Source organism: Carcharodon carcharias, chromosome 7 (genome assembly GCF_017639515.1).
Source record: "Carcharodon carcharias isolate sCarCar2 chromosome 7, sCarCar2.pri, whole genome shotgun sequence".
Lineage (NCBI taxonomy): Eukaryota > Metazoa > Chordata > Chondrichthyes > Lamniformes > Lamnidae > Carcharodon > Carcharodon carcharias.
The window spans coordinates 13,337,146-13,362,292 of NC_054473.1; the positions used below are offsets into that span (position 1 = coordinate 13,337,146).

Consider the following 25,147-nt stretch of genomic DNA (forward strand, 5'->3'; position numbering starts at 1 on the left):
AAGAAGCTGGCTTGGTGATGAAGGCACGGTTTACAATATTTCTCTCACTCAGTTAAACGAATGGTTGAACGAACATCTTCTCATTGCACAGTCTGTAAACCAGGGCATGTCTTCATATCAATGCTATACATATAAAAACCAGGGCTTGTCAATGCATCTAACTGCAGCAGAACCCACTTTGAAAAATCAGTTAAAAAAAAAATCAAATAAAAAACATAAGAAACCTTTTACCACAAAACAAGATTTTATTTATGAACAGTTACGCACAGGAATACAGAGGTATTTGACATTTCAAATAATATGGAATGTTTGTGAAATATTTAAAATAAATAGATATCTGTAAGTGCTTTTTTCCAGCACCAATGTAGGAAATGCCCATTCCGTTAGTCTCCTGCCGATGAGTGTCTACCGCCAGGTCCACGAATGTCAAGACCTTGAAATTGGTCAGTCGATAATCTGACTACAAATAAAATCCATTCACAACAGCATTATGCTTTTCTAGTTTATTCATTGTTGTTATCTCTTATTTCTTTAATAATAGTTATTAAATTTTGAAGTCCAAAGATATAGCCAGTGTCCTGCCCTTCATGGACCACACTGTCTTCACCAAAATACTTGCATGTTGTGTGAGCAAAGTCAATCACGCGGACATCAACCATGCTGCCGCTGGAGTTTGAGTAAGCATAGGCTCCTGCAGACTCATCGGCTGACTCTTCAGAAAGGTCTTCAGAATATTCAGAATCGGAATCCACAGATGACTCTTTGCCATCGTAAATTATAAGAAGGGAACTGGAGTAAAAACGATATGACTCCTGTTTCTCCAAAACGGATTTGAGTTCAGACAGTTTTTTAAGAACAGGTTCAAACAGGTCCCTGCGCAAGTACTTCCCATTATTTAAAAACTGGTAAAGTGCTTCTTTAAACCCTTGTACAGAAAGCTTCCTTCCATGATATTTGTTCATGAACATGAGTTGGCCAGAGTCCAGTTGATATACCTAGAGAGAATATAACATCATGAAAAATATAGTTCTCCCATTATAACAATTTATAAACTGGTCTATATATTTGAAAGAAAAAGCTTCAAACTTCTCAGTCGTTCTGCAGCATGCAGCAGTAACCACCAAGGAACAGCTTAAATTCCAGCACCAAAACCTAGTTTTAAAAATAGCACAACTGGTTGGATATTCTTGTCTATCCCTTCAAATATGTGCACAGCCAACTCGGGGCTTGCACCAATCAAATCACAAATATGTGATATATATGCAAACGTCTCTGCACCTTTGTTCAATAAGGTGCTGTAGAAATGCATTTCCAGCCTGATAGAAATCTCTTGGGTCTACAATTATTTTTTTAAACTGTACTGAAATATACTTTAGTTACATAAAAGTAGTAAAGTGAGTATTGAAAATAAAGACTTCTTGACTATAATGTTGAACATATTCCATGTGGAATGCAATAGGGTGTCATTTTTGTCCAGATCATTAAGTTTGGCAATGCTTGTACTGCTCCTTTCCAACAACTTTCCTGACTGATTTAAGCAATTAAAGCCAAAACAATACGCAAAGGCTGCTGATAAAGTTTGTGCAATCTAGTTAATATGGGGAGTGTGGATTGGATAAAAAAGTAGGGTCGAGATCGAAGTTCAGCCCTGATCTTACTGAACGGTGGAGCAGGCTCAAGGGCTGAATGGTCTAATCCTGGTCCAATTTCTTAGCTCTCCTACTTTCAATCAGCTACACCCAATAGAGTTATTCTGTAAAAGACTGAGCACATCCTCCTTCCATTCCCACTCACCAATGTTCCTTCTAAGCTGCACAGCCATGCAGCAACCCAAAGGTTCCCACATAGGGCACTGGCCCCTTTTAAGTTACCAAGAGCGTGGAGTGGAACAAAACATTTAAAAGGGCCTGTGCACTACAAAAAATAAGTACAATGACTGCCACTACCTCTTCCACTTAAAATAAAGCCTTAACATGGCAGTCAATATACACACCTGCATCCCACAGACTCGAACGCCAATAACAGCTGAAGTGCTCTGCTGACATTTACGGATTTGATTAGCCTTCTTTTCCTCAGATGCATCGTCCCCATGCTGCCGTGTTCCCATTTTCAAGTCTAGAACACATGGGACTTCATACCGGCAGGTTAAATTCTCCAGTAAAATAAATTCTGAAAATAGTGTTAAGGCAACTCACGGATACGGAACAGAGTTAGTTAAAATCCAAATATAAACATGAAATATAATGGAAGATGAAAATCTGAAACAAAAATGGAAAATGCACTAACATTAATCTCAACGACTAAAGAAATCTTTATGGCTAGAGTACATCATCTTTCCCCAAAACTCTTCAAAGGCTAAGCAGACGCCTCCCAGCCTGAAGATGAAATTACAACTGGGGTATACACCAATCAAAACAAGGCCAGCTGGAAGCACATAAGCATCAAAATCAGCCTGGGTTCATTCTAGTTAGTTCACTCAGGACAAACACCATTCACCATGAAAGACAACAAGGCCAAAAGGCATGATCGCTTGTACTTCTCCAAAGCCACCTCCTGACCACTTGGTTCCCAAGAAATCATATCAAGCAGATCACCTCAATCTGCACTGTTCCCAGCACAGTCATGCCAAGAAACTCAACCATATCAATGCACTCTCTAACAAGCACATATCAAAATGGACAAATCATTTATAAAATGTGAATGCACACTTTGAACTAAAATAGGGAAAAGGGAAAATGAAAGAGACAGGAAAAACATGAGCTTTGATCAAATGCTACAGCCAAGAAAAGGATACTATATTGGTTTCTGTGCTTGGCATTATCCTTCATACGTTTCAGTTGCTGCTGGTGACACTTCATGCTCCAAGGGTTATGCTTTACCTTCCCCGACTTCTTCTCAATACTATAATATGATACTTCAGACTTCTTAGATTCGAATTCCTCATCTAGTTTATGGCTACAAAAACGGAATCAAGAAAGTTTAGCTGTTAAGTTCAGTCTCTGTTCTGAGAATATTACATATGACAACATTTTTAAATAAGTTTTTAGTATGTACACCACAAACAAAGCAGGCGTCCTAAATCTGCATCCCCCTACTGATTAAATACAAAACTATGCTCATGTATTTTAAGTGCACATTTGTTTTTATTAAAAAAAGTCATAAATCGCAACTGTTTGAAGGGGCAGGTTGGAGGAAGCCAAAAACTTCCATTTGATGCCCAAGTATAGTAAATGATGATGCATGAAATAAAACACCATTGGCCTGTTCAACTCAAAAAATACTCTCCAGAAAATGATTTTGGGGGAAGAACTGGGATATGGCTTCTTACTATTGCATTTTCTGCCCAAAATACAGCATAACTTAGCAGAAGTTCCAACAAGGGATAGCATTTATCCTTAATATTTGATAGAAAAGCTGCACCAAAAATTTAAGACCAACAGGCTGTGTTAACTTAACTCTTAAACTAAGAAATATAGTGAAGACAAAGCATTCTACTGTGGTGTAGATATACTACGGGAATAAATCCAACCAGTTATGAACACACGCCTGGTTAAAGGTTCCCATCCCAATAGTTAACATATTGTTTAGTTACATAATACTTCATTTTAAAATTATATGGAATTTTAAAAAATTAAGTGCTTCACTTGTGAGACCAACCTTTTCATTTTTTCTTCTTTCCTGTTTTGCCTGATCCGTTCTTTTCCGTAATTGTCATTTTCTAGTAACACAGGTTTCTTATTACTCCATTTTATTAGCTTATTTTTAGGTTCACATTCGGAGTTATCTACATTTTCCAAATCAGCTTGGTCCCCTGATAATGGGTAGGCAATTAAGCATAGATTTCCTTCTTCATCTTCCTCAAAACTTACAGAAACGACTCCTACAAGAAGAACAGAAAAGGCAATATTTGTCAGATAAGCAGAAAGCAGACATAAAAACCTTAGCAACTAAATTAGTCACTTGATTGTACAGGAGTAACAGTGACAACAAAAACAGCCTGTTTGCTTACCCAAGCCTTCAGTTTTTAATGCAGTTGTGCCGGCTTTGAACCTAACAAATCAAAAAAAAAACTAGACAAAGACACCTTTGTAATCTGGAAAAAAAAATAAACTTCCAATTTATACAAAACAACCCACCCCAAACACTGCACATACATCAGCGTATAATAAAAAAAGGAGTCAATAAAACAAGTGAGACAAATAGACTTGAGGAAGTTGTTTATTGGTACTGAAGTTATTTTTTGTGCAATTTATTGAGAAAATGTATGTAATAGAGCAACATGGAAAATACCATTTCATCCAAATCTTGGAGGCCAATGCACCATAGTTCTCCAATTATGAAACAGAGCAGAGCAATGCAATTCATAAAGCCAAATGGTAAAGAGGCTGATGCAGAATAGTGAATACAAAGCTTGCAGCAACATTCTGACACAGTGAAATACAGAATCCTGTAAAGCTTTGTTAAACTCAGGTAAACTCCAATTATGAGACAGACAAGCCAGCACATAATCCCCAATAAACTCTACATACAAACAATTACAAGGTTAAATCAAGAAGTATTACATTTCAATTTTTTTTGCCAATTATGTAAAAAAAAAACACCAATTCATATTTCCATTTACTGTTCTGCAATTCATTGTAAATGTAGTACATTCCCCCTCACACAGTCAATGACCTGTGCTTGCTGCTTCGCAAGTTCATTGAAGAGGTCTGTAAGTAAATCTGAGGCCAGTCTTTGGTTTGGCTTAATGAGTTTACAAAGAATTTAGTTCAGCTGTTGGTTGACTGCTGCTTCAATCCTAACTTCGTCTTTTTTTTTTGAACAGTCCAACAGCAGCCTGAATGGGTCTTTTGTCATCCTGCACGACTGCCAGACAGAGCATTCTGGATGAAGGAACCCGTAGTTCAGATTCGTGCACTGAGCAGCTGGCCATGGAGTAAACATCAAGAATGGATCTAACCAGGGGGTGGCGGAACCCAGGTTGTCCTTCAGACAGGCAGGGTTAACACTAAGGGAAGCTAGGACAAGGCCTAGGGCATTATCCTGGAAAAAAAACATGAGGGGACGAAGAGGAGCTGTGAGCCCCACCTCCCCCGAAGCACAAGTCAACACATCCCTGAAAAGAATTCTAAATTTACATTAAGCACATGCGTTACATATTAACCTAAATTAGTCTAACCATAACTTAATTTTACAAAAGTCTCTTATTAAAAAAAATTCATTACAACAAGGTTAAAAGCTTATATCTTTCTAAAAATATGCAACTTAATCTTTCACATTAAAGCATTCCAATGAATGTTATATGATTGGCATAAATTACTGTTAAGGAATAAAAACTATAGCCCATAACCCAGTACTGAAGTTAACCTTTTCATGTTACAATACTTTATTGCTTCAAATACTGATATAAGCTAAATCTGTGAACATATTTTGTCTACAGTTTGTGCACATTACTTTTTTCCCTCGTAAATAAAAAAAAAATGCATGAGAGATTGCAATGTCCAGATGTTGTCACTTACTGTACTAGGAACTTTCCCAACTACAGCCTACAACAGAACTGGCTGACTCTCACACCCTGGTGGAGCTAGTTGTTCCAAGTCGATCCCGTTCCCTCTAGGTGAAGGGCGGCAGGCTCTGAATGCTGCTTTTCCAGCTCTTACCTCAACTTTAAAAAGCCTGCTAAAGCCTATGAAATCGTTAGAGAGAGAAAAGCTCCAGCGGTTTCATTTACACTTAAATTTCATAAAAACATACAATTTTGCACATTGGCATGTCTTTAGAAACTATATTTATTTAAAATCTATTTCATGTTCAAGGTTAAAACCTGAAAGAAACTTTAAAAATACTTAACATTTCAACCTTCTTGGGTGAACTTACCTTCATCAGCAGACCCACTAAAGCATAGCAGAATACAGGCTACTCAAGCGTCACGCAACTACACTGCGATCTAGTTGGCAACCACCTGTCAGAACACGGCTTTCATCTGATAAATTTGAAACAAAAACAAGAGACAAATATTCTCCCCACCCTCCCAAGATAACCCAACACTATTAGACGTTGTACAAGAACAAAGGAGGAAAGAAAACAAAACACAGAACATGTATACATTGGCAGACTAGAAAAGGGTTTTTGTACTTACCTTTATACTGTGGTGTAAACTGGCACATCTCTGGAGGCAGTGTTTCATAAAACTGGTGTTCCCGTTGAATGAGGGGTTTACAAATGGTCTTGTCATTAAAACGGAGGACGCACGAATGTCCTCCAACCTGGTGAACAAATGGCTCTAGGAGGACTCCCTTTGCATAGTTCTCCACTTCCATTGCTCCTAGTGCTGGGCTCATCCTTAAAGCACATTAGACAAAACAAGTACAGCAGGCTGTATGAAGACGGAGGCTATAACCAGTTGGAGTTTCTTTTTTCCTTGGGTGGTCAATACCCTGCCAGGATCCTGCAACAATAATGAAATTCCCAGGGTTTAGGTTCTTTCAACTTTGTAGCCAATATACAAACTCCTCTTGAAGTATGTCAAACAAACATTCCAGTAAACAATTTCTTTGGTTGAGCTGAGACGCAACTAAGCTGAAACACTGGGAAGAGCAATCAAATACTGAACTGTGAGGTCACACACACAAAAATAACTGATCCAATTATATTCCTCCTACGTCACAAAGTGTGACCAATTGATAGCCACTTACTTTCAGTGGGAAGGCAATGGCAGCGAGCCAAAGAGAGAATGAACTGGGTGGGGAAAGCTGTGGGACAACACTGCCCTCAGCTGGTTTCCATCCACTTCACAGCGTTTCCTTATCACAAAAGGATCAAAGTGCAACATAAAAGCACTTGAAAGCACTCAAATCAAGTCTATCTTTGAAAATACAACTGCCAAGTCTTTTATCAAGTTTAGTAAAAGATTAAAAAGTAGTTAAACGAGAACATTTCTAATGCAGTGACGTTTCTTTAAATATAGAAGTTAAGGCGAGACCATCAAGCACTTAGATAATTAACACTTCAGTAAAGCAGAGGAACTATTTGGAAATTAATTTTGTGCATGTATCCTGCAGCACCTCCTGGATGAGACTGACAAACATGGTCCTAAAGGTTAGTCAAAACTGAATTACACTCTAATTTTCTAGCTTGGAGCTTCACTGCTGCAGCTAGCAGTTTCTGCTAGATGGCTACAAAAGACTTAACTAGAATTTCATAAATTCTGACATTTCATAGAATAAAAGTAAAGAACATAAATGGTGAACAGAAAATGCCTGTTACTGTCAAGTTTTAACCATTTGATTATACAATTATTGGGACTTATTTTCTGAAATCAAATACAAGTTTTTAATTACTTTAACTAGCTGTACAAGTTAGGAGACATACACTGGTTCATCAATTTTTGCAGAACAAATGCTGCAATTTCAAAGCAACAGCCAGCAATTTATGCATCCTCACATTTGCTTCAAGTAAAATTAAAGTAGCAAAAGTCAAAAATATCAGCAATTTCTAGGCATTCCACAGGTTAAAAAGAGATAATCCTCCTCCAGTCACAAGGTAGGGGGAAAAAAGCATAAAATCTCAGAATAAGCAGTATGGGTTTGACAATCAAAAATTCAACTGTGGGGTTCAGTTACACATCTGCCCCAAGGTGTTTGCTCTTAAATTTTCTAATTTCAGCAGCAGGGTTTTTTTGGGGTAGGGAAAAATAACAAAAGGCAAAGAACCATCACTTTAAGGATAAAATATAACAAACTTTCTTGAATTTGGATTCAATGCAAGTCCAAGACAAAGGATTTCGTAAATAGAAGTACAGGCACAAACAAGTGGCGCCATCTGCTGAGTCACAAGCTAATGAATCTCATTGCTGAATACTAATTACAGTGAAAGCTAAACGCCACAGCTCTTGCTGCCTAAAAACACCCACACAGCAAGAAAACAAGTCAGATTACAACCATGCCTCAATGATGAAACTAACACAGCCACATACATTCCTCTTCAACTACAATTTGAATGAGATTAATGGGTAGAAAGAAGGATGACCAAACAGCAGATAGAACACAATGGCCCCTTTGCTGCTGAATAGACACAAAGCAACTGGCCAGAAGTGTTTACTGAGGGTTGCAAGAATGCAACATTTTACTGAATTGTTGTTTCAAAACATTTGCGCAGTGTCGGAAACTTTTCAGAAATTTTACATTCTTGGGAGGTTTTAGCTGTAATTGGTTAGTTAACCTCTTTCAGGTGCAGAATCTACCTAACTCATTCCAACAGAGATTTAGCAGGTCTTTTCATGGCCCAGCAGTTTTATTGAAGACTTGAGGCTAAACTATCGGATGGTAACCATGCCCATCCAACTTCTGCCATTTATGTTCTTCCCCAATCTATCTTGTCAAATTATCTATTATTTACGTGATCATGGTGTCTTCAGATTTTCTCACTAATCCTAATTGTGCATTGACAAATTTCACTATAACAGGCAATTCATCAGCAAGAATATTTTCTCTCACGGATTTATACATTGCTATGGCTCTATCAATAAAGTAATTAAATACACCCAACTTTCCGCATTGTATTGCATGATGATGACAAATATGTTTTCCACTACTTTTAATGTAGAGGACCATGAGATTAGTTTGTCACTGACTTTGAGCCTTCTAAAAAGTTATTGCAACTTGATGACAGTTTAATGAACACTGGTTACACTCTAGTACTTTTCCTTTCATACACAAGGGGTCTAAGCAACCAATCTGGTAGTTTTTGCCCTTCCCTTTTTAACTGTACCTCAGGTTACAGTACCTTAAAGCACAGACTGAATCAACACAAGGTGCTCATTTTCTTCATAATACTAGCATCTTGCTACTATTGGAAGAAGAGTCATTTTGACTGGGATAAAGAGTGAGATTCAGCATTAATGAGTTTAACAGAATGAGAAAGTGCACAATATATTCTCTTGGAAAAATTAAATGTACAATTTGTACAAGAAATTATGGCACATTGTATAGACATCAGCCAGTACATGAAAACCATGGTCCACACAAAACTCAATATTATTTGCACAGCCAAGGTATCCAGAAGTCAAAGCTAACATTAGAACGGCTTTAAACGAATGCCAAATGTGGTCGCAGTTCATGGCTTCGGCATGGAACATAACATTCTAAAGGTTAACGATCTTACAAATTATGATACTTAAACTCGTGTTTAAGTTAAAGTTTGAAACCTTGTGGTACAAGTGCACAAGGCTCTGGCAAATGCTGCCATTTCAAATGTATTGAGTTGCCCTACTTAAAGGAATGTTTAACCTTCAAATGCTACAGCGTACAAACAGGGCAAGAAAACACAAAAAAAAACCTGAAACAATGACCAACACTCAAAGATCTTCTACTGGCTGTCAAGATCAATTAACAGCCAAAGTGTTTACTGACACTAGTGCTGAATATGCCTTGCACCAGGTTTACCCCCCGCCCCATAGTCTACAATGATGTTTTAATCTGAAATTGTGCTCTGTAGTAGGGCAGAGATGAAAATAGCACACATAGGAGAGCAAGGTGAGCACATGTCTGCTCACACAAAAATTCCAGATGAACAGCAAACGGAATTCTAAAATGTAGTGTGCTACTGTCATGAGATTAGGGAATGACTCAAGGTCACAAAGAACCATTTTAATCTTTTTCCGATCTTGCGCCTTCAGGCGTAAAGCTTGCTGAGGTAGCCGGTTTTCTTGGGCAGCAGCACAGCCTGGATGTTGGGCAGGACCCCACCCTGAACTATGGTGACCCCTCCCAGCAGCTTATTGAGCTCTTCGTCGTTGCGGATGGCAGGGGATGATGCGAGTCTTCTTGTTGTCCCGGGCCACGTTGCCAGCCAACTCAAGGATCTCGTCCACCAGGTACCCAAGGGCAGTGGCCAGGTAGACAGGAGCTCCGGCCCCGACACGCTCAGCATAGTGACCCTTGCGCAGCAGCCAGTGGATATGGCCAATGAGAAACTGGAGACTGGCTATAGTGGATCGAGTCTTGGCCTTGACTCCGGTTTTACCGTGACCAGACATTGTTGTTACGCCTTCAATGATGCACCACACACTATCAAAACCTTTACTGGGTTCAAACATGACTTTTTTTTGATATTTTGAGAGAACACATTTGGATACAATAGTGAAGCATGAAATTATTTGAACCTTATTTAATAATTATTCTAATTTTAATTTGTACTAGAAAGCAAGCTAATTCGTTATTCCATAGGAATGACAAATTCTGCTGCAATGAAAGCTTAAAAGTTAGCCACAAATCTATTAATCAATAAGATCTAGAACCAATAAGAGCAGAAAGTGCTGGAAATACTCAGGTCTGGCAGCATCTGTGGAGAATAGGGCTAACATTGAGTCAAATATGACTCTTCAGAAGAAGAAAAGCTCTTCTGAGTGTTTCCACCACTCTATTTCCAATTTCCAACATCCACAGTATTTTTTTATAGTAGATATTGCTACCTGCTAACATAGTTTTAAATATTTGAGTTTTCAGTTTTTCACTCCGTTGAGTTCAGTTTTTTACTCAATGATTATGCACAAGATAAACAGGCTGGCATTTGCATCAGAAAAAGTTACCAAAAATCAGAAACGGAAAAAGAATACACAATGCATAAGCTAAATGGGAGAGGGAGGGAGAGGAGAGGGAGACGGGAAGCCCAAGTGTTAGTTGGAAATTATAATTTGGAAAAACTGCAATAGATTTAATATAATGGGTTGCTTAAATAGTTATAAATGGGCTTTGAGTATTTCACTTAATAAACATACAAAATAAATCAAAGTTAAAAACTGTTTTCTTTTACAAGGGATAGCTTGCATCAAAACTTTGAGATTTGAATTTTCTAGCCAATCGTATCAAGCAAAAATAAAGCTTAAGGTTAGCTAATCTTAGATTTTACATTTTAGTTACATAACTTACCAATACCTTTAAGTGGAAGATACAAACATAGAATGCTAATGGAAAAGTAAACCAACAACTGATAGAGCTATTTTAAACTGTCGAGTACCAAGAGGAACTCCGAAATGTAAACAAGCTTTCGGGAGCTCAGACAGTAATGTTGATCACCTGCTCACCATCTGTCAGCTTTATCCACGCAATGACAGGAGGTTCCTTTCATATGTATACTGATTTGCAAACTACTTTTATATTCTGCATGTGGTCTAATAAATGGTTGAGTGCTGGTAGCTTTTAACAATTAAAACTAAAACCTCAGGACAAATCAGCTATGAGAAGTTATGAGTAAACACAACTTGCTCTGTGCAGTAGAGGTACAACTATGAGGAGATGTTTCATAAACCACTGCTCTACACTGCACAATCAATCATTCTGCAGATTGTTAAACCAGTTTCAACTATGAGAAAATCTGGCCAATAGGAAAATTTGAACAGCAAAGCTCAAAATGTGGGGGGGGGGGGGGGGGGGGGGGTAGTGAAATAGTGAAAAGCAAGCACCAACTTGTTTGGATTATATTTTTCCAGCCATTAAAGCAGGTGGCCTACTTCTGCTCCTACGTCTTATGGTCCCTGAACAAAAATTGAATACACAATCACGCCCTTTGAACTAGATTACAAATGATTAATGCAACAATTTAATTTAATGCAACTTGCAGGTTAAATGCTGTGCACATCATTTATAATGCATCATTTTCCAGTAAATATATTTTTCCTGTCGACTGACCATGCAAATTATAAACTTGAAAAGCATTTCTTTCATGTAACAATACAAAATATTATAGAAAGGAAAAACAGAATCAGTTGATGGAACTATGAGCAACTAAAGTAAGTTACAAGATAACTTATGCATGTTTGCAATGGAACGCACAGGGTATTCCACAGTCCCTGCCTCATCCATGTTTCTGTCAATACCTTGTCCCTTCTCCAAAACCATCCGTCATAATTTACATTTGCACATAAGGAGGGAAGGAATATTTTTGTTTAGCCACAAAAAATGCTTTCTATCACTTGCCAATGATAAAAACAGCTGTCTCACGTACAAACTGACAACCTGCAACACTTTCACAATTTTTACGTGTGGTTTATGACTTGCATTATTTATCATGTCCATCCTAAATATTTAATTGCAAAACAGTTGGTTTAACACCCCCCCCAGTTACATTTTTAATAAAACTAAAATTCAACTGGCTGAATCTAATCTAGAAAGAAGGTCCAGCTGCATTAGCACACAATGACTGCAACAGTAATAAATTCCCCCTTCAGATGCTAACAAACCTACTGTTTTTCCCATATTTTGCTTTTATAACTAAAAATGTCACCAGAAACATTTCTACAGCAGTCTGTCAGCTTCGTAATAATTTCTTGAGACAGAGGACATGTGAAGCAAAAAAAACTACAATCTAGAGAGTGTTAAAAGTAGAAGTATAGAAGTTCAGCCAATCAGAAGAAACTCAACATGACTGCATTCTAATCAGCTGGTATTGTACATTAACTATATTGGCAAATATTTCATGATTTTGCAGGAATGCTAGTGCTATTAAATTGAGCAAGGGATATTTAGCAAGAAATTATACATAAGATGGTAAGTTCCTTGAGATTTACCATTTAAAATAACCTGATACTGAGATCCTCAATCATTTTGCGTCAACAGCAGTAAATGCTTAAGAATTTTTAAACATCAGGGAGGGGCCCCAGGAGAAAATTCTATCAAATTTTCTTTCTTCAGACAAATTACTTGAGGTCTGGCTCTGCTTTGACTACGTTCCCTTGTTTGAATTATCCATTCCAGCAGCCTTTCTATACTGGTATATACTGAAACAACAAACTAAACATAACCACATAAGTAAGGCACCTGCAAATCAGAAACATTCACAGCAGCCAAAATTCCTTCCCTCCCCACCTCAAACATATTATTAGAAACACCAAACCAAGCAACAGTCAGAAAGAGGATGTAATTGGTTTCTCATAGCAGAAACACGAACACATGATCAGTATCACTCAAAGTTTCGATGTGAGCCTAGTCCGTCATTACTGACAAGATAATTTGAAAGTTTATTTGCCTAATTAGTGCTAGATTGTCTAATGTCTACTTGCTACAGTAGGTGAAGCTGGTCTGTTTTATTGCAGTTAAAGGAGACAAACTGTATTGCTCATTCTGATGCCAAATTCTAACATCACATGAACTGCTTGGTAGACCTGTATTGCCTGTTCCATAACCCTCGCAAAGATTTATTACCCAAAAGAGTGCTAACAAGAACTGCAGATTGATGCTTTAACAAGTCACTTTAGCCTCAAACTACAGAACTTAAAAACCTAAGCAGCAGATTACTTGAGAAATAGATGTTTTACACAAATCAGCTTCTGTCTTATTTTGATAGTTGAGATCTCCTGAAATAGAAATGCCTCATATTGTTCCCTATCCACTGAAATATTTACTTTGACAAGAGGGAATCATTTATTAAAAAGGAAATTTCAAGTTGTTCCAATTCACCCACCCCAAACAAACTAGATTTTCAGGCATATGCTTAACAATAAACTCTAAAGATCAAATGTGGACAAAAACCAAATGGTTGAATTCTGGAATTTAAGCTTTGAAAGTGGTGGAATCCAACACTTAACCATTCCACTAGCTCTCAATATATCCATTATCTATGTGCAGAAACCAAAACATGTAGATGCAGTTTCCCTTCTCGACCTTAGCGCTATTGGATGTCAGACTGCACAAAATTAGAAAATGTGCCAATAGTTGAGGATATTGTGCAATACTTGTAAACTTAGCTTAACAAAAGAGACAAATAAAATCTTCACACATTGGCAAGTGGACAATCTACCTAAGTAGTTGAGAGAGAGCACAATTGTAACCTTATACATTAATCCTGCCCAAGATTAACTGGAAATTAAAAGGGTTTGTTTTATTAAATTATTAAATATTCTTTAAAAAGGAATGGATACAAGCTTCTGAAATAAAACAGGCGATTTTCTACATCCTGTAGGAGTTATATAAACAAATGCAGCTGGCAAAAGCTGCAAGCACCAAGGTTATGGTTATGATTAACACTTATGCAATTGTAGATATTGTATTATTCCCACGGAAACAGCTTTAACAATTCTGAGAAAAAGCGTTCTCTGGGTTAAGCAGTTCTTACCGATCAAAGCCCCATTATTGGGTAAGTGGTGTAGAAAGTTACCAAATTTTTTTGAAAGCTGGAGATCACATTAGATAAATATATTCTGTGATTGCAAGTGCCACAAGCATTTTCAATTCCACCCATGTGAAAGCCCTACTTTGGTCTGCAGTGGACATAAATATACGAATGCAAGATTTACGACAGCAAGCAAGGAAATTTTCTTTGTAAGGGTTGTTAGGCTGTGGAATGTATTCAGTGACTGGGGCAGAGACCATATCAACATTTTAATAGGTTCTGTCGAAGGGTCATGAGGACTCGAAACGTCAACTCTTTTCTTCTCCGCCGATGCTGCCAGACCTGCTGAGTTTTTCCAGGTAATTCTGTTTTTGTTTTTAATAGGTTAGGTTGATGAGAAAGGGATAAGAACTGAGCATCTGATACATGGAATTAGAATTAATGCTGTGGAGCACCAACAGTAATATGCATGGATTCGATATTATAACTCCTAGTCAAGTTGAAAAACATAATTATGCATTCGGTTTTGCAGTAATTAAGTTGCTCCACATTGATAAAATGCTTCAACTTAGTACTGATATAAATTCAAATAGTACAAGTTAAACCCCAAACTCAGCTGTTTGAAAAATTGCTTATGTGTACACCAAGGAAGGCAGAAGAAAAAAAGGAAAACATTCCAGGGTGGCACCTGGATAAAAATGAAGCCTGCTCACAGCAGCATCATTTAAGGACAGGCAAATGAATGCAGCTATTATTCTGTCCAATGTATACTGGCACACATCATCAATAAAAGGTACATGAAACAAAATATCAACGCAAGATTTCTAGAAAGCATATACATTTGAATCCAGATATAGGCAATACCCCAGGACTTTAATTCTTTAAATCAGATATAAACTAGACAACCCTCAAAGGGAAAATACAAACTATGGTCCAGGGAAAAGAACTGTAAGTAAGCATCTGTATAAATAATCCTACAAATTGCTGAAAAATACACTTGGTATTATACCTATGAAAGCTACACCAGATAATCCTAAAAGGCCTTTGAATGGAAAGCAAGTAGTGTTACGATCAATTAATGTTACGATTCTTGGCCAGACCCCGGGATGTGGGGTGAGGTCCAGTTAGGGGTCAATAACCTTTTGTTTAAAAGTAGATAAAATTTGACATTCAAGATGCCAAGTGAATAAAGTCACAAGATTTCACAGGTTTTGAACAAATAATAAACTTTACTATATAAGGTCAGAAAGATAAAACAATTTGCAAATCTGTCTTATAATTTAACATTCAGGGCAAGAATGAAGTCTGCTTCTATGGACTTATCAACACCCCATCCAGACGCTTGTCACATTGGTTGGCTCACAATCTCCCTGAAACTTCATCTTTTTCATGAGATTTTCCAATCTCGACACTGAAGATCCTGCCTTAGAATTCTCTCCAAATGTTGCTCCCACTCGGACAGCCTCAACAATGGCCCATCTCACTGGGTTTCAATTTCACCTTCTGAGATTCCTTCTCCCTGGATCCCTGAGTAACTCAAACACTAGTTTACAAGCACACTTTCAGATTGATGGCTGTGCCAAGCAAAACATCACTGCTCCAAAGGGATACCTTTGCCCCAACAGCCCTCTTTACTTAAAGTCTGTCCCCCGCAGCCCTTTCTCTAATTTTTTAACTCAAATTAACTGGGACTTCTGCCTGTCCCTGGCTTTATGGCACTTCTTCGCTGGCAGATTCACCGAAACTGACTGCCTCAAGAAAAACTGCTCACTGACTCTAACTGATCTGGTGACCTATCGAAACACGTCCAGAGGGTCTCACTATTGCTACTAGGCAGGAACCAATGTAACAAGCATTGGAACATCCTGTACCTTAAATGTTACAATCTCCAAATAATAACTGAGCTCCCAAGGGCACAGGGTGAATTGAATTCATAACAGTAGTTAGGTCACAATCTGATTATATAATTAATATAATCTGAAATAAGTAAATCTTTAATGACATAATCTCATAAGATTTATATTGTTGGATTGAAAAAGGATCAAACCTTCAAGCTCAAATAAAGTTAGTTGGATGAGTATGACAAAAAATCAAATTTCAGTGAATTAGAGCACTTTACCAATTTGGATCTCTGCTCCCACCTGAAGAATGGCTTCCACTTTAAATGCATTAATCTGTCACGATACACAATTTTGCTTAAAACTAATCCAGAGACTAAATGACATTTCTAACTTTGGAAGCAGAATATTTTTCAATATTAAGATTTAAAGATTTTATTCCAGTTGCAGAAAATATTGCAGGGAATATTTTGAACTGAACATCCACAGTTAACATTGTGTAAAGTACCACAGATTATAAGCTTCTGAAGTGGTACATGTCAAATCGTACATAGCCACTGCTCAGTGAGGGCAATCTTGAAAAAGAAACAGAACCACAACTGGACTACTTCATATGGGTGGTAACACCACAGCATAAACTTATAATCTAACAACAAAAAGAGTGAAGTTAGCATGACAGAACTGAATATTTTACACCATGCGGTACTTAAAGAAACCGTTACTTCACTAAGTGCCAAAGACAAAGAAAGACGACAATTCACCAGACATTTTAAGAATTAGGGCTAACTCTGCTGCATGCCCTAAGCAGATTTTCTGTAGCTAAAGTTACTTTAAATTTTAAATACCATTCTCTAAAATGATCCTGTACCATATCTATAAGCTCCTTGGGAAAAACAAAGTGAAAGTTTCTTTTCGAATTGATTTCCTGTGAATGCTATCCCAGAATAAATGGAGCCTTGTACAGTGATGGATGATCTCCAGGACTCACTAATCATTCAGAACATTTCCCAGTTTTCAAATGAAATAAATTACCCAGTTTGCATTTAAGCACAAACACCTTTTTGCTTTTATTAATACTGTATCAAAAAGAGGGGATGGAGAAGTTAGTCATCTAAACATCACATAACTGCAAAGTTGAAAATATTCCCCTCACAATTCAAACAACTTGCACAAAATTAAAGTAACTGCAGTCATACCCTGGATCGGTGTAAGTCAAAACACTCCTAGTGCTGAAAATCCTTTCCTAGAAAGGGCAGTAAACATTGCCAAAATTCTACCTAAGGCAGGACTTGTACAGAATTCACTAAAGTACCTGTATCATATATGCTTTACTGGAAACTAATTGATTCTGTGACTCACCAAGCAAGATGCATAACTGTAAACAAGGCAAAAACCATGTACATTTATAGTCCAAAACCAACTGTGCCATACATAACTGAACTTGTTGCATTCCCTACCATGGAATTAAAAATAGCAGTCAGCAACCTAACTGAACACCAAGTTCCAATTATTTTGGGAGATATTGGAACAATATCCTGTCTGATTTTCTGGGCGAGCTGCGTACATTAAATTAGCATCCCAAGGACCTAACAACTAGCCCCAGGCTAAACCCAAGACATTGTGCTTTTATAAAAGGCTACATAGGAATTAGATAATTCAAGTGATATTAATGAAGTTAAAGCAAGGCTGCAACTTACTTTTGTTTCTCAATACTGTACATTAATACAGCATGATTTAAAAGTTACTCATATACAAAAGTCCACCGTAAATATTCAATTCAGAACTCATTCATTGTACTGGATTATCGCTGCCCACCTAGCGTCAGATCATCAGATTTCTTTCATGCAGCCCGAATGACAACCCAGATGTAGTGAACCACTAAGCTGAACGAGCAACAGCAGCCTAGAAACATGGCAGCCTTTTAGGCAGGTGGGATTTGGGGTTCATAACAATCTCACATTTACAAAATAATTAGGATTCTGAACTGACCCTTTCAAGGCAAATGCATGGAATTATTCCAAGTTAGTCACAGCAATGTGTTCTGAACATATCAATCTGGAAGTACTGGGTGTCAGTTTGGTTTGCTAAATGGAGAACTGTTGTAACTTCCATAAAAATTTGTGCGTATGAGGTACTGACATACAAAGTTTGACGCAATAAAACCTTTACGCATGACAACATAACACAGCAGAATATACAGAGCATGTGAACTTGTGGTGCAACAATTCAGTAGTACACTTTTTGAGCCACATTCAATTTGACTGACTGCAATGGTTTAATGAATCTTAGGTGGCATTCTTAGCTATTCAAGCATTAAAACAAATAAAATTCTAGATCTTCAAAAAAGGAACTGAAAATTGACAGTAGAAACATACAAAGGCTTCAATAATTGCAATGTTAGATGCTTTTGCTTTAGAGTATGCAGTACTAGTTGTCAGCATGTATTATCAAGTAGTTGGATTAGGAACTGGTATAATTTATTAAGTCACAATGTGATCAGATGAAAGGGCACAATTGCCTGATCATTTTAACTGCCCTCCATATTAAACATGATGGTAATTTATCTTTATGCATTACAGTCCAGGGCCAAGTTCAACTTAAAAAGCATGCTTTAATCTCATTAGTTTTAAAGTGAATGGCCCTATAATAAAACAAGATCCAAGAATCACCAGCTGTACAATTCTGGAACATCTTCTAACTCTTCAAGCTTTCACTAGTAACTTTTTAAAAATTTGTTCATGGGATATGAGCATCGTTGGCAAAGCCAGCACTTTTGGTCATCACTAATTGACCTGGAGACGGTGGTGGTGTATTTGTAATCACTGCTGCAGATTTAATAATGATTTTAAAGCCAGTTAGTGCAATGTAACAAAATGTAGAAGAGGCCAAACCTGCTGCTTCCTTCTATAATTCAAATTTGTGCCTTGCAGAGTTAAACAATTTTTTAAAGAAACTTTTGTAATAATAATACGGTGCAACCAGACACAAAGCCTCGTACCTCACTATTTTAAAAACTGTATCTTAAGATATTTTACTGGGTCTTTTGCGATACTAGGTTAAGCAAGTTCAGGAAATATGTCTTGTTGGCTTTATGCATGCAAAATAATCTATAAGGTTAAGGTGACCAAAGTAATCAGCATTGGGAATGCATGTCACAGGTTTAAGTTATTTGCAGTTTCCTTCAAGAGGAAGAATCCACACATATAAATATGAAGTGCTTCATGAATAATTCTCTGTAGAGTATTTATAGCAGTCTTATTAGTATATTATATCACCTCCCACAACAAATTGTTATCCTACTTTTACTTCAAACATTACTGTAATAAAGACCTAACAATCCATCCTCATAGCCATGGTTTCAAACTGTCAGAGACCTTGAAACTTCCAGCCAAGTCATCAAAGGCATGACCAGAAAAAAACCAAGTTTGGGTCCATAATTCATGAAATTAGCATGAACATTTTAATTTACTTTTCTGGATCAATTCTACTGTAATGCAGAAGCACTATCAAATTCACAATAAGCAGTTCAAGCAAAAATACATTCATTACTAAATATGAAACTTCAATTAAATATGCAAGTTTCATTTTCGTTTTAGGTAAATTTGGGTCTTCGCCTTGTTGAATACCATTGGTTTGCAAAGCTAGGACTTGAAGCAGGTATGAAAGATTTTTTTTTTTAAATATTTTTCTAAGCTTGTGAAAATTTTTTTAGTATGTTTAGCAAATCCAGCTTCAAGTAAAGATTTCAGTTCCAAATTATTACCATAAATTGTGTAAAGTTTGAACCATGAACTACAGCCATCAAGCTACTACTTTCTTCACAATTTAGTCATCAAAACTTTCAGAACTAGCACCAGATACTACTTCAAATCTCATTTTACAGAAGGCAGCTGAAAGAGCTAAAACAAGTGTCAGTCGTACTCAGAAATTAGTTGGAGAACTGACGTACTGTCTAAAGAACGGTATTCAGACCAGCTGCAATTTGTTCAACGTAACTATATGTTACTCTGAAACACTGCATACTTGTGCACAATGGTAGTATTTAAGAATTAACGTACTCAACATTCATGTAGCCAGATTAAATTACTTGCCCATTTCATTTATTTTGGATGTGTAACCTTCAGACAAAGTCAAGAAGGGTATTACTAAGCTAATACTAAGGGGTTACTTAATTTAAGTTTTCTTTTAAAAGAGCAAGACCATCACTCTGGACGCTAAGTTTAAAGTTTAGGATTTCAGACTGATTTTCCTAGCTCCAATAGTTACTGTTAACGGCAGGTGAGCACATACTTAAGCCAAGCACAATTTCACTGTGTTGAACTGATCCATACAAGGGAATGGGGAAAGAGGAGAGGGCAGCATTGATTTTAGAGATCTTGCACATATTCTATAGCATTTTTATTTCCACACCAGCCCCAAGATGAAGTCTAGGCATCCACACAGAGAACCTCCAGCATTTCAATGCTACAAAGTTTTAAGATGAACCAAAAGCAACCAAGAAAATATAATGGAATTCTGGCTCACAGAATTAATGTGGAATTAGTTAACTTAAAAATTAAGAGAGAAAGTGTACTTAAAGTTCTCTTAATTCCTTGGTTCCTTTGCTGATCTCCAAATTCTGATCCGCTGTGTTAACCAGTTACTGAAGTTTTCATTATTCAGCACATTGGTAACCCACTCATTTTAATTGGGGGGGTACAGAGGGAGCAGGAAAAGAGACAAACTTACAAATAGTTTTTTCCTCAATTTAAATGCTCTGAATTTAGATTCAGCTACAGCTAAATTAGATGGGATCCATTGTACAAAAAGCAGAAGATTTTAGTACAAATTTGAAAATGTGGGAAGCTACTTTAACACACAAATTACTGGTCTAAAATACAGCATAAAATTTAAAACAGTCAAGGGGAATTCAAAAATTTCCAGATGAGGTAACCATTCAGTTTGACGAAGATGCCAGCTGTAACTGATGCAGGCAGGCTGATGAAATCAGCATTACTTCCTCTTGCTTCTGTTACTGTATTGTGCCCACAAGTCCATTTTGAACAAAAATGTCCCGAACATTTTACCAAAGAACAAAGAAGGAAGTTTGGGGCTTGAAGTATATGGCTAGGAAATGTAACAAAATTACCTAGCTACCACTGTTTTTATTTCGGCAAAAATGCTCAAGACGCCATGGGGTGGAAACAAACACAAATGGACGCTGAACCAAAGAAGGAGATCTTAGAAATGGCCAAAAGGTTGATAGGAGATTGGTTTAAAGGAAGATGTGGTAGTGGAGGAGAGTATAGAATTCCAGAGGATAGTGCATGGACAGCTGAAAATATAGCTGCCAATGAAGAGAGTGGATTGCATAAAAAGGCAAGGGGTAGGTGGCAGGGGTATGTTATGGTCTGAAGAAGAAAGTTAAAGAGATAGGATGGGGCAGACATTGTAAAGCATTTGAACCAGAGACTGAGAATTTTAAAATTCAAGGTGCTGGGATAGTTAGGAGCCACTGCAGATCATTTAAGGACCAGATGAATAGTAAGCAAGGACAGGATTTGGGGTGGGGGGAGAGCACAGTTTCAGATAAACTAAATTTTACAGACAAGGGAGAATGGGAGGCCAGCCAGAAGACCACTGGAATCTGGGGCTAACAAAGGCTTGGACAAGGATGAAATCAGTGAAGAAGAATGTCCTGACCAATATCTTTCCAACACCATCAACACAGATTAAATGTGAAATACTCTGCAATGTCCTGTATGCAAGTTCATCTAAAAATAAATGGCACTCTCCTGCAGGTTTTTAAAAAATATTTTAAAACGTATTGCATCAATTGGGTATTTAACACATGATTATTCAGCTTCACAAATTTTTAGAGATTACAAAAATACTCCTTCAACTTTAAGTTTACCTTAATCCTTCCCCTTCAAAAGATAACCTGCCTCAAATCTTCCACTGTTACTGCCAATGTAATTCCACACCAGATAGATTATACCTACTGCAACAAAGGTCAGATACACTTTCTGTTCCATAGCTACCATATTCAGCCAGGTTTAGAATGTTAGTTTTCATACAGGAAGGCCATCCCAAGTTAGCTTGCACGCTAGGGACTGGAAGAACACCTTAAATAATGCCAAGCTTTTGATTTCCACATAAAGATCAGACCTGCTGAGCTCAAAAACAAAATATCTTTACAAAAACACGATAATGATATTTGTAATGTAACCAGCCAAGGGACTAATGAAGACTTTTTGTACTGAATTTTTTTTAAAGAAAATGCACTCAAATCTCAGCTGGTTCACGGAGCCATCATAACTGCCACTAGGCCGGGAAAACATATTGGGACCTAACATACCAACAAGGGGGATTATTTACTTATTAATAGTGACAAATCCTTATCCATAAAAAAAGCTTGCTTTTATATTTTCATCTTTTATGTCTTCAGAACCAATGAATTACTCCAAATATAATGCCCATTGCGTTAGCAAACACAGCAGCTATTTTTTAAAAATTATTTCATGGCATGTGAGCATCGCTGGCTGTTCATCATCCCTGATTGCCCTCGAGAAGGTGCTTAAACTGAATATAGAAGGCTACCGTTAACAAAACGAGACACCAAATAATCTGGGTCTCCTTTGGTGCTGTTGGTTGAAGCAGGAATGGCACTCTATATCAGGAAATGCTGTCGGACCTTAACCAGGGCTTCTATTTGTTGCGTTGACATGAAGTGTACAGTGGGGCGTGCAACCCGCAACTTTTTAACTAAGAGTCAAGCAGACACTTTTGTGAAAGTCAGAATCATTCTACAGTTTAGAAACATATGCAAAGCTGATCTTCATTAGTAGGAAATAGATTCTCTCAAATCTGATGAACTACTTGGGAATCTGATTAATAAAATAAAGCAGAGAAAATGATAAAAAGGGTAAAGGGTAACAAAAGGTAGTGAATTTCATCCAGACAGAAGTCTCAGAACATGATACTTTGCTGAAATTCTAGTGATGATCTTACAATTTACAGTGACAGGTCATGATCACCATTTATGTCCTTTAACAGCCTGTGTTTTTCATATGATCATTGTGCACAAGCTCCAGCAATGGTCACATGAATTTTACACATCATCAAGAGGAGATCGTGAGGCTGGTCAAACTGAGTATGTACCATACACAAAACAAGATAAGATCTGGTGTGCTTCAATAATCACGGATAAAATGGGCATTTAAGAACACTTCAAAGGACCAGCACAAAATAATTTGGTTGCTGACCGTGGACCCACGCAGGACACCAAGCACATGCGCAGCAGGCGATGAATTAGGAAACTCGCACAGCAAGCAATTCCAAGACTCGGTGAATAATGGGGGCCAGTTACTGTAACAAAATTTCCGTCACAAACACAGAGTCCTGTAAGAGAGTTGCATTAGTGATTAGTCAAAGCAACAATGAATTTTAATTTTGAAAAGAAAAGAGTTAATACTCTCCAAATTGGCTGGGCCAATTATATCTAATCACACATTAAAAGATAACAGGGAATTGAGTGAATTAGATCCTGAACTAACCTTCAATTTACTGCTGTAGATTTAAACACATTCCATCATAATGATAAAGGTTTTAATCAGTCACTGGCTTTGTCATTCTACTTGGTGAATTGCAGAACCTGGTTCTACACTAAATCACACATTTGACAAGACACTAGATTTCAATCATTCCCTGTTTCGCTTTCCAAGAAAGAGGGCAACCGTCTAAAACTTTATTGCCCTGATAGGCAACATTCAAAGAGTCACTGAATTTACATTATTTGGGATAAAACATTCCCGATGAATGTAAAGTGGTAAAAGGATCTATTCAAATCCAATTTACTGGATTCTGATCATTACGTCCAGCTAATCGTTAGGTCATCCATACATAAAAGCATGACAGGAAACCAAAATAAAAAAGGATTTAAAAAGATAAAGAGACACACAGACAAGAACGATCTTTGGAGGGGGGAGGGGGAGGGGGAGGGGGGAGAGACACCTTGGACCATTTAAAAAGCAATGGCACGGTCACACAAGGAGGAAATAAGACTTGAATGAATTATTAATTCAGCAAATAAACAAACAAAACGCGGATCAAACGGTTCATTTTAACTGGGGAATTATATAGAGAATATTAACATGGAAATGGAGGGCGCCCTCGCCTCGAGTCACTAAGCAACCGGAGGAACCACACGGTCACCTTAAAGATGCTGCAGGAAATAATTAACGTGAAAAAAAAACGCCGGTTATTTGGACGAGGGAAGGGTTTATATTTATCCGGGGTGTTTATAATGTGTTTGGTGGGTGGGTGTTGTGTTTTAAAAGGCTGCCTGCTTACCTGGAATGAGCTTTTATTTTCTCTCTCTCTCTCGCTGCTTCTTCTTTGTTCTCTGACGTTATAAAATGGCGGCCGTCTTCCCGCTGACAACAGCGCCGCGGCCAGGGGGGCGGGGCCAAACCACTCCCCCCCCCACGCCTCCTCTAGACCCGCCTTCCCTCCCCTCCTATTGGCCTTCGGCCAGCGCGGGGGCGATTCCCCACCCTCACCTTCCCCTCCCCGTCCCCCCCCCCCCCCCTCCTGCCTCGCCAGCCCCAGCAACAGCGCTCCCATTGGCCACCGGCGAAAAAGCCCTTGATGGCCATTGGTTGTTCCGGAAATGACGTCAAGGCCACTGTTGTCAACGTTTTTTTTTCAAAATGACAGGATTTTTGTTTCCCTCCCCTCCCCTCCCCCCACTCTGCCCCCTTCAAGAACAGAGCTTGTTATTCAGATTGCATCTCAGCTTCCAATTTCCTCTTTAGAAGAACATACTTTCTCCTTTACAACGATATGAACCCAACACCAATGCTTTTGGATTTCCAAGATCTGCAGTATTTTGCTGAAATAAAAACAGATAGTGCTGGAAAAGCTCAGCAGGTCTGGCAGCATCTGTGAAGAGAGAAACAGAGTTGACATTTCGAGTCTTCTTCGGAACAGCATTTTTGCTTTTATATTGCTTATTTATTGTTTTTATCCATAATTTAAACCTCTCTGTCTCTCTTCTCAACAACAACTTCCATGGATGTAGGACCTTTAACATCCCAAGAAGATTAACATTAGCGTAATAAAGCAAAATTAAATACCGAGCCAAATAAGGCAATGTTGAGGCAGATGGCTAAAAGCTTGGTAAAAGACATGGAAATATAAGGAGTGTCAGAAAGGAGGAGAGA

At 37.8% G+C, this 25,147-nt stretch overlaps 1 protein-coding gene and 1 pseudogene across 2 annotated transcripts; both read right to left on the reverse strand.

The window, feature by feature from the left end:
* Positions 1-225: 225 nt before the first annotated feature.
* On the reverse strand, positions 226-24,418 carry LOC121279788 (inositol hexakisphosphate kinase 2-like). Of its 2 annotated transcripts, XM_041191142.1 has the most exons (7): positions 24,276-24,363; positions 23,189-23,324; positions 6,140-6,448; positions 3,658-3,880; positions 2,795-2,955; positions 1,994-2,169; positions 226-995 (listed from the first exon to the last, which is right to left on the reverse strand). In XM_041191142.1, the coding sequence occupies exons 3-7, from the start codon at positions 6,339-6,341 to the stop codon at positions 504-506; spliced, it is 1,254 nt and encodes a 417-aa protein (XP_041047076.1). In that variant the 5' UTR covers positions 6,342-6,448; positions 23,189-23,324; positions 24,276-24,363; the 3' UTR covers positions 226-503. The 2 variants fall into 2 exon arrangements, with proteins under 2 accessions (XP_041047076.1, XP_041047075.1); XM_041191141.1 differs by lacking the exon at positions 23,189-23,324 and having other exon boundaries at positions 24,276-24,418.
* Positions 9,597-10,036, reverse strand: LOC121279789 (annotated as a pseudogene).
* Positions 24,419-25,147: the final 729 nt, after the last annotated feature.

What these genes read in the sequence shown, in the direction of transcription:
- LOC121279788 (XM_041191141.1), bottom strand. Translation starts at nt 6,341, where the DNA reads ATGAGCCCAGCACTAGGAGCAATGGAAGTGGAGAACTATGCAAAGGGA. An exon ending in GTTTACACCACAGTATAAAG is followed by an intron (nt 3,881 to 6,139) that starts GTAAGTACAAAA and finishes TTCTTCTTGTAG; the next exon opens with GAGTCGTTTCTGTAAGTTTT. An exon ending in CAAGCACAGAAACCAATATA is followed by an intron (nt 2,170 to 2,794) that starts GTATCCTTTTCT and finishes CACTATTTTCAG; the next exon opens with AATTTATTTTACTGGAGAAT.